Source organism: Acomys minous, assembly GCF_964271855.1.
Source record: "Acomys minous genome assembly, chromosome: 17".
NCBI classification, from domain to species: domain Eukaryota; kingdom Metazoa; phylum Chordata; class Mammalia; order Rodentia; family Muridae; genus Acomys; species Acomys minous.
The window spans coordinates 23,300,330-23,313,283 of record NC_140500.1 but is presented as its reverse complement, the minus strand read 5'-3'; the positions used below and the strand labels follow the sequence as shown (position 1 = coordinate 23,313,283).

The window sequence follows — 12,954 nt, the reverse complement described above, 5'->3', positions numbered from 1 at the left end:
GCAGAGGCAGGTGGGCCTCTATGATTTCAAGGCCATCCTGGTTTAATGGGGTCAGGCCAACCAGGTCTACACAGTGACTACAAATCTACATATCTCAATAAATATCTCAACAACCAAGCCCAACGGCCCAGCTACCCTACCACTTGGCACATGCCCAAATGACTCAGCATCCTAGCCCACAGGTACTTGTTCAGCCATGGCAACAGTGCTGCTCTGTTCCCAATAGCTAGGAGATGGAAACAACCTTCCTTCAGCAGAGGAACGGATAACGGAGCTGTGACACACGCACACTGTGGAATACTATTCAGCTGTAAAGAAAAGGGAAAGCAGAAAGTTTGAAGGTAAGTGGGTGGATAGAGAAAAGATTATGTTGAGTGAGTAACCCAGACTCAGGAAGAGAAATGCTGAGTTTCTCTTTTCTCTGTGGTTCCTAGCTCCAAGTCCTCAGATGTGAGCATATACGTGGCAAAACAGCAGATGCCAGGACACTATAAAAGGAAGATGGGATGGGGAGAGGGAGCCTGAGACTGGAGTAACAGGATACAGGTGATAGACGTGAGAAGTGGAAAAATGCGAGGGAGGTTTCAACTGAGCAGGGGGAAGGAGGTCAGCACAGAAGGAGGAGGAGGAGGAGGAGGAGGAGGAGGAGGAGGAGGAGGGGGTACAAATAACACCAAGGTTTTTTGAATAAACCCCCATGGAATCTTATTATTTTGTATTTACCTAAAAGTATATCTCACACACACACACACACACACACACACACACACACACACACACACATATATCACATTATATGTATGGAAGTTCCGCCACTTGGGCTGACAATGCTCTCCACAAGAACCACAGACTAACAAAACCCCCAGTAGAAAGCATGAAAACCTCTCAAATGCTTGCTCAGGGCAGTCCTAGGGACTCCCAAAACAATATAGACTACAGCTGTTGCCCTTGGGTGCCTCTTAGAGGTTTATTGCTGGTAGTTTAATAATATCTAACCTGCTATCATAATTTTTTAAAAAAAAGAGACACAGACCCCTATTGTATTTTAAAATAGCCTTAATCCACCTTGGGGCATGGCACTATTACCCTCCATTACATCCCAGCCTCCATCCCATGCCATCTGCTTCTAGTCATTTCTCTTTGGCTACCTCCCATCCACAATCCCAAAATACTTGCTAAGGTTGTTCATCTGGGCCATATCTGTCATGGGGAACTTTAGAGTTCCTCCTCTGTGCCCGCGTGGGTCTTTCCTATCCCATAGCAATGCTCCTCCTCCTTCCTCCTCTGGTAGCTGACTGCTTCTCTTTCCCAAGAACCTCTCTCTGTCCTAAAAGCCCTGTCCAGCTATCAACTGACTTTATTAGTCTAAGAGGGAGACAAGGTTAAATGGCCATACTTGGGGTACATGACAGTCTGCAGTGAGAATCTCAGGAGGGAGGGGAGCAAGTAATTAACAAATAAGCAGCAGACCATACTCCAACAGAGGTTGAAGGTAAGCCCCTGCTACTGAAGACACAGACTATATGAGCTGGATCTGACCCGGAAGCCTCCTTCCTGCGGTCTAGCTTCCATGGTTCCAGAAAATACTGTGCAAGCTGCCAAAGGAAGCGGCCAATTAACAGTCCTTCCCAGCTAGGACACGTGTAAATCACAGCGATGGCCAACAATAGCAGGAAATCCATAAAGGCACAGTAAGTGTCACTTACACATTGGTGCTCTCTAATTGGACTTTACGCTCACTCCCGCTCAACAGGAGGGAAATCTTGCCTGGTACTAGAAACCTATCCAACTTCCCAGGGCTCGTGCAATACAGATCTTAGAAGAAACTGTACTGCCACTTTGGGAGGTCAACATAATTCCTAACTACATTTTCAATCATACCCTTGTCCCACAGATAAATGTGGTCTCACCCTCATCAAATAAGCGTTTCTTTACAGCAAATGAAGATCATCACGGAAAACCATGACAGGACACAAAGCAGAGATCAAGTGGTGGTGAGGGGCCCAGCCCAAGCAGATACCTCTACACCACAGCTCCTGCATCTTTGGCTCAGGAGGCATGAGGAAGAGGGAGACAGGAAACACTTTAAGAGCTGGAATACCAGGAAGTCTGATGTGAAACAGTCTATCATCGATATGACCACATAAGCAAGATCTGAACTATGGCATTATCAATAAATCTGCAAACAGAGACGAGGAAGGATCTCATGTGGTCCCACCCCTCAACAAAGAACTACAGGACATCAGTGACTTCTGGGAGAGAGATGAGCCCCCTGAGTGGTTATCCTTTACAAAGTGTTCATCCCTAAAACCATATTCACACAAACAGCAAAATTACACTCAGCAGGTTGTATTTATGCATATATATGTAACAATAATAACTAAAGAAAAAGAGGCTATCAATTTGAGGAGGGACGTGCAAAGAGTCAGGTGGAGGGGTCTTTGGAAAAATTGGAGGAAAGAGAATTAATTATATTTTAATTTAAAATGTATTAAAATCTTTAAGTTAATTTTTTAAAGTATGGGACATGACAGCAGTTTCAAACACAATACTGCCTCTAACATGAATCTTGTTTAAGCAGAGTGAAGGAGGTGCACGAAAAGCATCCAAGAGTCAAAAGGGCATGACAAGCCGAAGACGAAAGAACCTTCACAGGAAGAAATTAGTAACCTGGAGAGTGGCTCCAGGAAGACACAATAATTTCAAACGAAGTCCTAAGAACAAGTAGGACTTCAGACAGTGGCTAATAAACCCAATGAGCCTGCAAAAGCCCTTACCAAAGGCACAAAGATTCTCCCGGAAACAGAAGTGCAGGCTAGAGGCAGCACACACAAGGCAGGCACTTTGGATAAACCGAGTATGCTTATCTAGCAAGACGCTACCAGAGGACAAAGCCATTGCAGAGGTAACAATAACAATAGCATGTCCTGAGAGAATTAGGAAATTCTGAACAAAGGTGTTAAGAAAGCCAGAACATGCAGGACCCTAACGTTCCACTGTCCCAGCGGTTGCGTCTACTGCAGACCAGGAGCGATCCCAGCCGGCCGACCGCAGAACAGCGCCGCGCGGAAGACCCGCCTGGGTAGCAGAAGAGCCCTAGCAACTACAATTCCCAGAGAGCCCTGGGCGCGGGGACACCTGGCGCGTGACCCCCGCGTGATTGGGGCGCGCTAGTCGGAGAGTCCCTGGAGGCGGGGCTCGAACCTCATTGGTTGAAAGGCGACCCGAAAAGAAGAAACTGGTCTTGACGATCTCGGAGTGATTGGGGTTGTTGGGACAGGGGCATAGCGAATTAGGCTGCTGACCAATCAGCGTTCAGAGGAAAGAACTGGGAGCGACAGATCTGCGGTCACACGCCGCGGAGTCTAGTGGGAGGAGCAGTTGCTCGGCAGCCTTTCGCCGCTTCCTGTTTCCGGTTTCAGGAGCAGAGCACAGCGCGGCACCTAGGGAAGCCCTGGCCTCAGACAGGGACCGAGGGATTGGGGTTTGCTACCCCCTCATTCCCCGCCCCCCCGCTCTTCTGCCGCGTCTCCCAACCCCAGAGACACACTCTTGGGGCCTTCCTGAGCTTCGGCTGCTGTGTTTTCCTGTGACACGTGAGTGGAGGGGGCGTGGAGGAGGCGGGCTGGGGTCCTTGCACACTTCTGTGCGGAAGGAGATGCCGACCAGGTACCTCACATGGCCGTGCTTCTAGCCGGAGGTCTTGCTAGGGAGTTCTAGCTCCGAGTGGGGGCGAAGGGCGTGAGGACGGAGAGCGCCAGACTTCTAGGAACCAGGACGGAGACTTCCGAGATCAGAGAGGAATTTAAGGTGTTTTGAAGGTGGGGGGTGGGGGGGGAGTGCCCGCGCGTGGAGACGTGTGAAGTGTTACTGGATGCTTGGAGAAAGAATTTTGACCTGTATTGTGGGAGTAAAGTGGCGTCATGGAGTCATTCTGAGTAAGCCTATGGCTTGGAGCAGATGGAAGGTGAGGATTTCCAGAATCTAAGAGCTTTGAGGAAGGTGTGTTATCTCGGTGCAGAAAAGAGTAACAGAGGAAATTTCTTCTTGTGGGGAGTTTGAAGCATACAACTACCTCCTTGAGGCACTCTCAGCATTTGGGTCTTTCTACCAGTTGAGACTGAGCTGCTTAAAAGTGTTGGCTGCTGGCCGGGCTGTGGTGGCGCACGCCAGCACTCGAGAGGCAGAGAGGTAGGTGGATCGCTGTGAGTTCGAGACCAGCCTGGTCTACAAAGGGAGTCCAGGACAGCCAAGGCTACACAGCTAAACCTTGTCTCGGAAAACAAAACAAAACAAAAGTGTTGGCTGCAATGAAGCAGGAGGAAGAAAATAAAGCCCTCCATTAGAAAATGGGAACCGGCCATGAGTGGGAAAGTAAGAGCAAGGCTAAATGACGTCAGCAGTTCCCCAGTCTAACGTAGTCATTGGCTGTCCCGTGTAGAGGATTGTTTCCGCGTTGCTGGTAGATCTGCCTCCATGGAATGAGAAATTTGACGGGGAATTCTCAGGCTCCTAAGGTCCTCTTTCACAGCATCGAGACAAATGGCTTGCACGTAGAGGATCTATGTACCATATTAAAAATGGCCTGCCCAGCTTTAATTTCATATTGCTCTCCACGTGTGCCCATGCTTAGCAGAAGTTTGCCCACAAATGCTTTCCGTGGCATTAGTCATCCAGGTTGTTCCAGTAATTTCACTCGTATAATACTAGTGTAACCTAGGACAAATAACTCAGTAGGCAACTCTAAGCCTCAGTCCTTTGGTCCTACTTTTCTGGGCTATGGAGCTAACATACTGCAAGCACAGCACTGTGGGTGTGCACCACACTTGATCAAAGAGAAGCACCTCAAAATTACAGTCAAACCTTAAGCTGGAAAGACTGCAAAGTTATTCTTCTTCATCTGATGCCTGCCACAGCTCGTTTTAATTCTTCATCCTGTCCCAATTTTGTGAAATTCTTTGCCCTAATTTGGGAAGAGAAAGCAGCAGCAGTTAACAAATGAGGAACTAACTCTCAGGCTGGAATGCATGGTGGTCATTCTGTGAGAGCATCCCTCCAGAAGATGCTCCTGGGGAGAAAGCTGCAGAGCCCAGAATGTTAACATTTGAAATTAGATCAGAGAACTTGAGGAAAATAGCACCAAGTCGGCTAACAAAGGAGCCGTCAGGTGAGCTGACTGGCTGAGTTACGTGTTGAGCAATAGGTGAGCTTAGGGAAGGCCAGAGCTTAAGTCTGAGGTAAGTACACTCCAGTTAACTCTATAAGAAGAAAGGCAGCTCTGTTGTGGCACCCTACCTGCATCCCAGGAAATTACAAGGCAAGCTGTAGGTGGTGGTGACACACAGACCTTGCACTCTAGAGCCTTCTGTCTTGTTTGCTCCGCTAGCTGTGCGGCGGTCTTTGTTTTGCTTGTCCTTCGGTTTTTATTTGTGAAACAGAGACAAGCTTACTGCATAAGGCTTGGGGAGATTGGTTAGTTACTGAATATTAAGCATTCCGGGTAGTGTCTGTGAACGCCGACAGTGCTGTGTCCTGTTGTTTCCATAGGAGAGCCTTTGACCTCTTCTTGGCTACCTGTGGTGGTTGGGTGGAAATGCCTCGTTTGTGTTACTGTAGCGAATTGATGTTTGGGGTGTGTGAAGTCAGGTGGGTAAGTTCCTTGCATGTGGGAACTAGAAACCCAGATGTAGGTAAGTTTCAGGGAGAAAGGAAAATGCAATTAGATCACAGAGTCGAAGCTTTCATTTTCTTGTTGTGGGGAAAGTCCAGAAGGGTTAAATGTCTCAAAAACAAACAAACAAAACAAAACAAAAAACAAAAAAAAAAACAGTGAAGCCATTGTAAAATAACAAAGTCAGTGGCCTGATGGGTCACTGGTAGATAGGAATGAGGACGGAGACAAGATGTCCAATTCTTCAACATCGAAATATGAGATTGTCATCCACTAATATGTTGGGCTGTATTCACAGATATCTGGGGATATATGTGTCCCACAGGCCGTAGGCTGGCTAGGCCTGTTAGAATAATACAACAGAGAATGGACCCGGCAATGCAGAACTTCAGAGTGTGGAAAGACAGCTAACTCACTGAAAGCCTAGAAGCCCTTGAGATTTGTGGCTCAGAAGGGCTGGGGTAGATTTTAGAAGACTTGTAAGCCTTCTGACCCAGTGAGTTTTCATCTATGATTGGGTGGTTTTTCAGACAAGTGGTGTGTAAGTAACTGAGGTGAGTTAAGGGGCCATGGCTGCCTCACACCCTCCACGTGCTTCCAGTGGGTATGAAGAGAGATTGTTAGATGCTCCTGGGCTACTGATATGTTAGGGCCCCGCACAGTGAAGCTTCTCTCCCTGCATCACCTCTTTCATAATAACTTCAAGTTAGACAGAGTCGAGGATCTGATAGGAATGTTCTAGGGAAGGCCACTGACTTAAGCTGTAAACTAGAATCTAACTTTGAAAAACGGGATACTACAATGTAAACTTTCATCAAACAGTGACCAAGCAAAGATGGTTGCACCCTGGACATCATAATTATTTTCTTCCTACGCCCACAGTTTGTCTTGTTTTGTTGGGGTTTTGCTTTGGGAGGTTATTGAGACATTCTCTCAAGTGTCTCTTGCTGGCCTCAAACACACCAAGATCCACCTGCCTCTGAGTGCTGCGTTAAAGACGTCTGAGAGGCAGAGGTGAACAGATCTCTGAGTTCAAGGCCAGTCTGGTCTGCAAATTGAATCCAGGACAGCCAAGGCTACACAGCGAAACCCTGTCTCAAAAGAAAAAGAAAAAGACATCTGATACTACCTTGGACCCCATAGTTTGTTTTGAAGCAGATTCATGCTTTTTGCATAATCAAAATACCATTAATATTTGCACAATCAATGTGATTTATCTATTTTCTTTCTCTCCTGATGCTGTTTTCCCTTCCAACACACTCTTGGAAAAGGATGTTCCCCTTCTCTGGCTGCCGGAGGCCTGAACTGTTAGTGCTGCTACTCCTGGCTGTGGCTGTGAGAGAATCCTGGCAGACAGAAGAAAAATCTTGTGACCTGGTAGGAGAAAAGGATAAGGAGTCAGAGAAAGAGGTGGCTCTCCTGGAGAGGTTACGGCCACTGTTCGACAAAAGGTAGAGAAGAGCCTGGAGGGCTTCAAGGAACTACCTTTATTATTAAGGGTCTTTTCTCCCTACTGACTTGACTTCAGCTTTAATTGGACGGGATTGCATGATGTGGGTTCTATTCTGAACCTTAGCAGGATTAGTTTTATATGGCTATAATAATACATTGCCCTCTTTAATGATAGCTAATTCAGAGCCATGTGACCATGTAGATTTATCTTTCACAGAAAAGTATCAGTCTAAAACACCAGCCTCTAGGCACCAGAACATTACTTGATAGCTTCATAGAATAAGACTTTAGAAACATCAAACAGACACATTTAAATATTCACGTGTCTAAGTATGTCTTCATCAGTGTCAGGGAATCTTCAGATATGTAAACATGAAAATGACCATCCCATGAACACAAACAGATCCTTGCTGAGGAAAAACAGCCAACATTTTTGCATAGCTAGAATAGGTATTCGAGAATGTATTTCTGTCCTGGGTGGTATATTTGAACTTTCTGTTATCAGCAAGTAGGAGAGTCTATGGGGCTATCATTCAACAAATGCTGTGCCTTTGGTGAGAGGGAGGGGTCTGGTTCTTCCTAAGCATGCTAACAAGTAATACTGTTCTCTTTCTTGTGTAGTTTTGAGAGTACTGTGGGCCAGGGTTCAGACACATACAGCTACACATTCAGAATATGCCGGGAAGCTGGCAACCACTCCTCTGGGGCCGGCCTGGTGCAGATCAACAAAAACAATGGGAAGGAGACGGTAGTTGGGAGAATCAACGAGACTCACATCTTCAATGGAAGTAAGATATCTCCTGCTGACAGTAATGCTGTGTATGTGTGTTGGCCTCCCCGGTTTTTTGAGCATGTCATGGTATGTGGAACACCTATGCATGCCACTCGCACCTGTAACACACAAAGCCCAGTTCCACGGCTGCTTGGGACATCCCTGTGTTGGCAGATAGTGCAAAGCTTACACAAAGGGAGTCCAGCACAGGAGATACAATTCAAGGGAGAGCATTTGCCCGCATGCACCAAGTTCTGACTTTGATCCTTAGTACCACAAAAGGAAAGACAAAAAAGGGGTTGAAAGAAGAGAATGTGAAAGACTGAGAATGAAAATGATTCTGAATCTAGCCAAAATTTTACACAGCTTAGAGTCCTTCTATTCACCCAAATACTTAATGAATTCCACCATCCGTTTCTCATCAGATTAATCAGATTTGCCAATGTTGAATTTTAAAATAACCTTTCTCTGTGTGCAAGCCAGTAAGTCTATTTAAAGGGAAATTTTTCTCCTACTTGTACTAATGGAGTTGCATTTTTCAAATGTCATGAAAGATATGCTGGAAGGGAACACCTATGGTACAATTTCTTCCCATAAACATAAATTATTCAATGTAGATACTCACTATGTAAAGAATAAAATAAAACACAAGTGAGTGCATTCTGAACCCAACTCATCTTTTTTCTAGTGTGATGGTATCTTAGTCACTATTCTAGCACTGTGAAGAGACATCATGACCAATGTAGCTATTATAACACAAAGCATTTAATTGGAAGCTTATAGTTTCAGAGGTTAGTGCACTATCACCACAGAGATATTCGAGCCTGTGGGGCCATTTTTTTTTCATTTTGTTAACCTTTTTGTTGTTGTTAACTTTTTTAATGTATATTTTATTTATTAAAATTTATTCACATTACATCCTGATTGTTATCCCTTCCCTCTCATCTTCCCAGGCCCACCCTTTCTCCCTCTTCTGCCTGTTCCCCTCCTAGACTTCTGATAGGTGGGCCTCCTACCCTAGCTGGCGATAGCCTATTAGCTCTCATCAGGATAGCTTGCATGGGGGGCCATTTTTACTCAGACCACTGTAATGGCTTTGAGGTACCAGATCACTGATTTTAAAATCATGTTTTCTTATATGCAAAGTTCGAAGAATCTTTATTTACTACACATGGTTGTGAGTCAAACAATATTTTACAAAGAACTTTAAACATAGTAAATACTAAGGGATGTATTCCCAACTCAATAACCCATCACTTTGAATTTATCTATGTCATCTTGGACTTCTCCCCACTGCCTAGCAGTCGTATGGAACTTTCTCCCCTTTTGCTTTGTGTTGAGAAAATGTGCAACAGTTTTAAAAGTGTGGATAGTAACTGTTTTTATCTGTTCTGTTGCCCACTTTTAATGTAAAATAGAAGATTAATCTTAAATATCCGGTTCTTAACTGTCTAAAACAAGGAAGCACAAAGTTTTGTCAAGGAACAAGTTTTAAGGCCAGGCTCATGCCTGTGACCACAGTACTTGGGAGGCAGAGGCAGGAAGAGCACAAATTTGAGGCCAGCCTGGGCTAGATAATTAGTAAATTAAGGCTAGCTAGAGCTACTTAGGGAAACTCTTGTCTTTTAAAAAAGGAAGTTTTTAGCTTAGCATTCAGATATAGAGATCATACCAATTAGCATTATTTTTTTATTTACTTATTTATTACTTATACAGTGTTCTGTCTGCTGTAAAGATTGCACGCCAGAAAAGAATACCAGATTTCATTATAGATGGTTGTGAGCCATCATGTGGTTGCTGGGAATTGAACGCATGACCCTTGGAACAGCAGCCATTTTTCCAGCCCCCAATTAGCATTAATTAACAGCAGTTTCAGGGCTGATTCACGCTACCCTACTATCCATTGCTGCCTCTGCTTCCCCTGGACTCCAGTGCCATTATTCTTGTCCTTCCTCAGGTAATTGGATCATGCTGATATATAAAGGAGGTGACGAATATGACAACCACTGTGGCAAAGAGCAGCGTCGGGCAGTGGTGATGATCTCCTGCAATCGGCACACACTAGCGGTAAGGTATCCTGGGATGTAGAAGGTTGAACTGACCGGAGGGAAAGGGATTAACAGGAGGACAAGTCTGTGTGGAGTGGACATGAGAAAACTAACTCAGATTTTCACTGTGCCAGATTTGCCTTATGTAAAGAATAGACTACTAAACCAGGAGCAGCAAATGTTTGTTTATTTATTAAGGGGTAATCTTGTTTGTTGGATGCAAGAAAAACCATCTTATGCATAATTACTGTTTGGACCTCTCATTGTCAGGACAATTTTAACCCAGTGTCCGAGGAACGAGGCAAAGTCCATGATTGTTTCTACCTCTTTGAGATGGATAGCAGCCTAGCCTGTTCACCAGAGGCCTCACACCTCAGCGTGGGCTCGATCTTACTTGTCATGTGAGTACTTTCTCAGATTCATCTGTGTGTTTACATATACGAAATTAAAGGTGACTGATTCCAAAATAACAGGCTGTAAAAGTTGAACGAAATTAAGCTCAGGGATGTAGCGTGGTGGCAGAGTGCTTGCTTGGAGGTCCTATGTTCAGCTCCTGGCAGTGGCCTCACTATGTAGCTATAGCTGGCCTCAAACTGAAGTCACCTGCCTCTGCTTCCCGTTGCTGGTATTAAAGACAAACTTGACCAGACCTGACTTTTTGAAAATAAAAGGAATTGTGTTTAATCCCAATAAATGTTTGCATTTGAAGATGCTTTTTTTTTTCTTTTTTAAAGACAAGGTCTCACTGTGTCGCTCTGGTTGGCCTGGCTTAGAATTCACTATGTAGACTAAGTTGGCCTTTGCCTCCTGAGTGCTGGAATTAAAGGTGTACACCACCACCTGTGCTTTTGGACAGTTTACTGTCCTGTTACATTAGTAGAACTTTTAAGGAACAACCCTGTTTAATAGTGATTCGTGGCTATCAGAATCACATACTAAGTCTCTTTGATTGACTGTACTCCTAACAGGTTTTTTGAGGTACTAGGAGCCCTTTTGGGTTTTGTTTATTTGTGAAGTATACCTTAGCTTAAGACAGCTAATATTGAATATAAAGGTTAGCCTTGGCCTTTGAATAGCTGTTATAGATATGTGGAACCACTTCAGGATTGATAGTTTTAAATGTGTTTCTTCTTCCTCTCCAGATTTGCATCACTGGTTGCTGTCTATATCATGGGGGGTTTCTTATACCAGCGACTAGTGGTGGGAGCCAAGGGAATGGAGCAGTTTCCTCATTTGGCCTTCTGGCAGGATCTTGGCAACCTGGTAGCTGTAAGTAGCAAAGTTAATTTGAGTTAAGCCCTGGATTCCGGGTGTTCTCTTAATAGTTCCTGGCAAAAACCAGTTGTCACAGTCTGAAACCATATTATCTGTTTCACCTAATATGGATAATTGAGATTATCTTGCTTTTGCTCTTTACAGGATGGCTGTGATTTTGTGTGCCGCTCAAAACCTCGCAATGTGCCTGCTGCATATCGTGGAGTTGGGGATGACCAGCTGGGGGAGGAATCAGAAGAAAGGGATGACCATTTGCTACCAATGTGATGGCACTATTTAACATCCAGCCACCTCTTCACTCCCCAAACCAAAGCATAATCAGCCAGACTTCTCAAGCCGACTCTTTTCATCTCTTGCTTTGCCATTAATATCCTTGCTTTCCAGTTGGCTTTTGATTTGACCCTAAACTGCCTCCCTTTGCTCCTGTTGTTTTTCCTCTGCACAAGTACAGTGTAAGGTAGACATAGGGCCTGGAGGGCAGACTCTTGTGCCCCCAGGAAGAGCAAGGACAGCTAAATGGGCAGAAAGACACGAGCCCTGGCTGTCTAAACATTTTCACAAGTTGAGACACTGGATTTTTTTAATTTAAAAAAAGCAAAGATTACTCGCACCTTTGGTTGCCTCATGTTCTGTCCCTACAGCAGCCTCATGAGGATGAGCGGCTGCCTAGAGCTGCTGTGCAGGCTTGCCTGGCTATAACCCCAATTCTGTTCGCTTTGAGCCTGGAGCCAGTCACCTGGTTATCCCTTGTGTGGGATTAGGACAGGAAAAATGTGAAATTTCCCAACTATAGGATTCTAAGGTGCCATCACCTTGCTTATGGGTCTTTGGGCAGCTTGAATTGGGCCCTGGACTGTGCTTATAGATCTGTATGTAGCCCAAACACCTAATCAAGTAGTCCTAAAGGAAACAGACCCATGTTCTAGAGGTCCCCAACCTGTCACCTTGTATTGGGATCTCCTTGATTTTCTTCTGTTTGACGTAAAAGCTGGCAAACCTGTTCTTGCTCACTGCCTTCTACTAGTACTTCTCAACTTGTACTGCACTTTTCTCACAGGTCTGTAGTTTGGCTTTTTGTTTTTCCCAATCTTAAAGGGAAGGGAACAGAAGTGGACTTGGAGGGTTCTGCAGGTCTCTGCTGTAGGTGGGGAACACTGCTGCACCTGTCCCTCCTGCTGGCTCAGGGAAGTGTCTTACCCACCGATCTATGGGAAAAGGTTTTTAATCCTCTCCTCCTTTCTGTTTAGGCCTTGTGCCCAGAACCACGGGCTGGTCTTTATAATAGTGACCTCCTAGGCCACTAAGTAAGAACACAGGAGATGTAGAAAAGGTGGGGCCATTTGTTACTTTTAGGAAAGAAAATGAAATGACGTCATTCTAACTTCTCAGTACTCTTGCTGTGGTAGTGGGATTTTTGTTTTCTTTCTATACAGAAAAAAAATAATGTTATTTTTTAAAAAGGCATCCCATTTGTTGTTTGCATCCTTCCCCCCATGTTTTAAATGAAAAGTAATACACCACTTTTTGTACAAAAACACAATAATTACAAAACATACAAAACATGCTGGCTTTGTCATTTGTGTTGAGGGAGGAGAGTGTGGAGTACAGTAAGGCGATGGAGACCAATTTTCATCCTTTTACTGAGGAAGAAAAAATATTTAATATTTTGTTGTATAAGGAATAGTGCCAAAGGCAGGTGTTTACAGTCCTACCTCGGCCCCACACACTTCTGTTTT

General features: G+C 44.7%; 1 protein-coding gene across 4 annotated transcripts; it reads left to right on the top strand.

Annotated features, from left to right (window-relative positions):
• Positions 1 to 3,280: 3,280 nt before the first annotated feature.
• M6PR (mannose-6-phosphate receptor, cation dependent) lies at positions 3,281 to 12,780 on the top strand. 4 transcript variants are annotated; one of them, XM_084766349.1, is made up of 7 exons: positions 3,281 to 3,596; positions 6,943 to 7,122; positions 7,745 to 7,911; positions 9,853 to 9,962; positions 10,214 to 10,344; positions 11,086 to 11,212; positions 11,363 to 12,780. In XM_084766349.1, exons 2-7 carry the CDS (start codon positions 6,944 to 6,946, stop codon positions 11,483 to 11,485), a joined length of 837 nt encoding a protein of 278 aa, XP_084622475.1. In that variant the 5' UTR covers positions 3,281 to 3,596; position 6,943; the 3' UTR covers positions 11,486 to 12,780. The 4 variants fall into 4 exon arrangements, with proteins under 4 accessions (XP_084622475.1, XP_084622474.1, XP_084622476.1 ...); XM_084766348.1 differs by lacking the exon at positions 3,281 to 3,596 and adding an exon at positions 3,653 to 3,669; XM_084766350.1 differs by lacking the exon at positions 3,281 to 3,596 and adding an exon at positions 3,687 to 3,810.
• Positions 12,781 to 12,954: the final 174 nt, after the last annotated feature.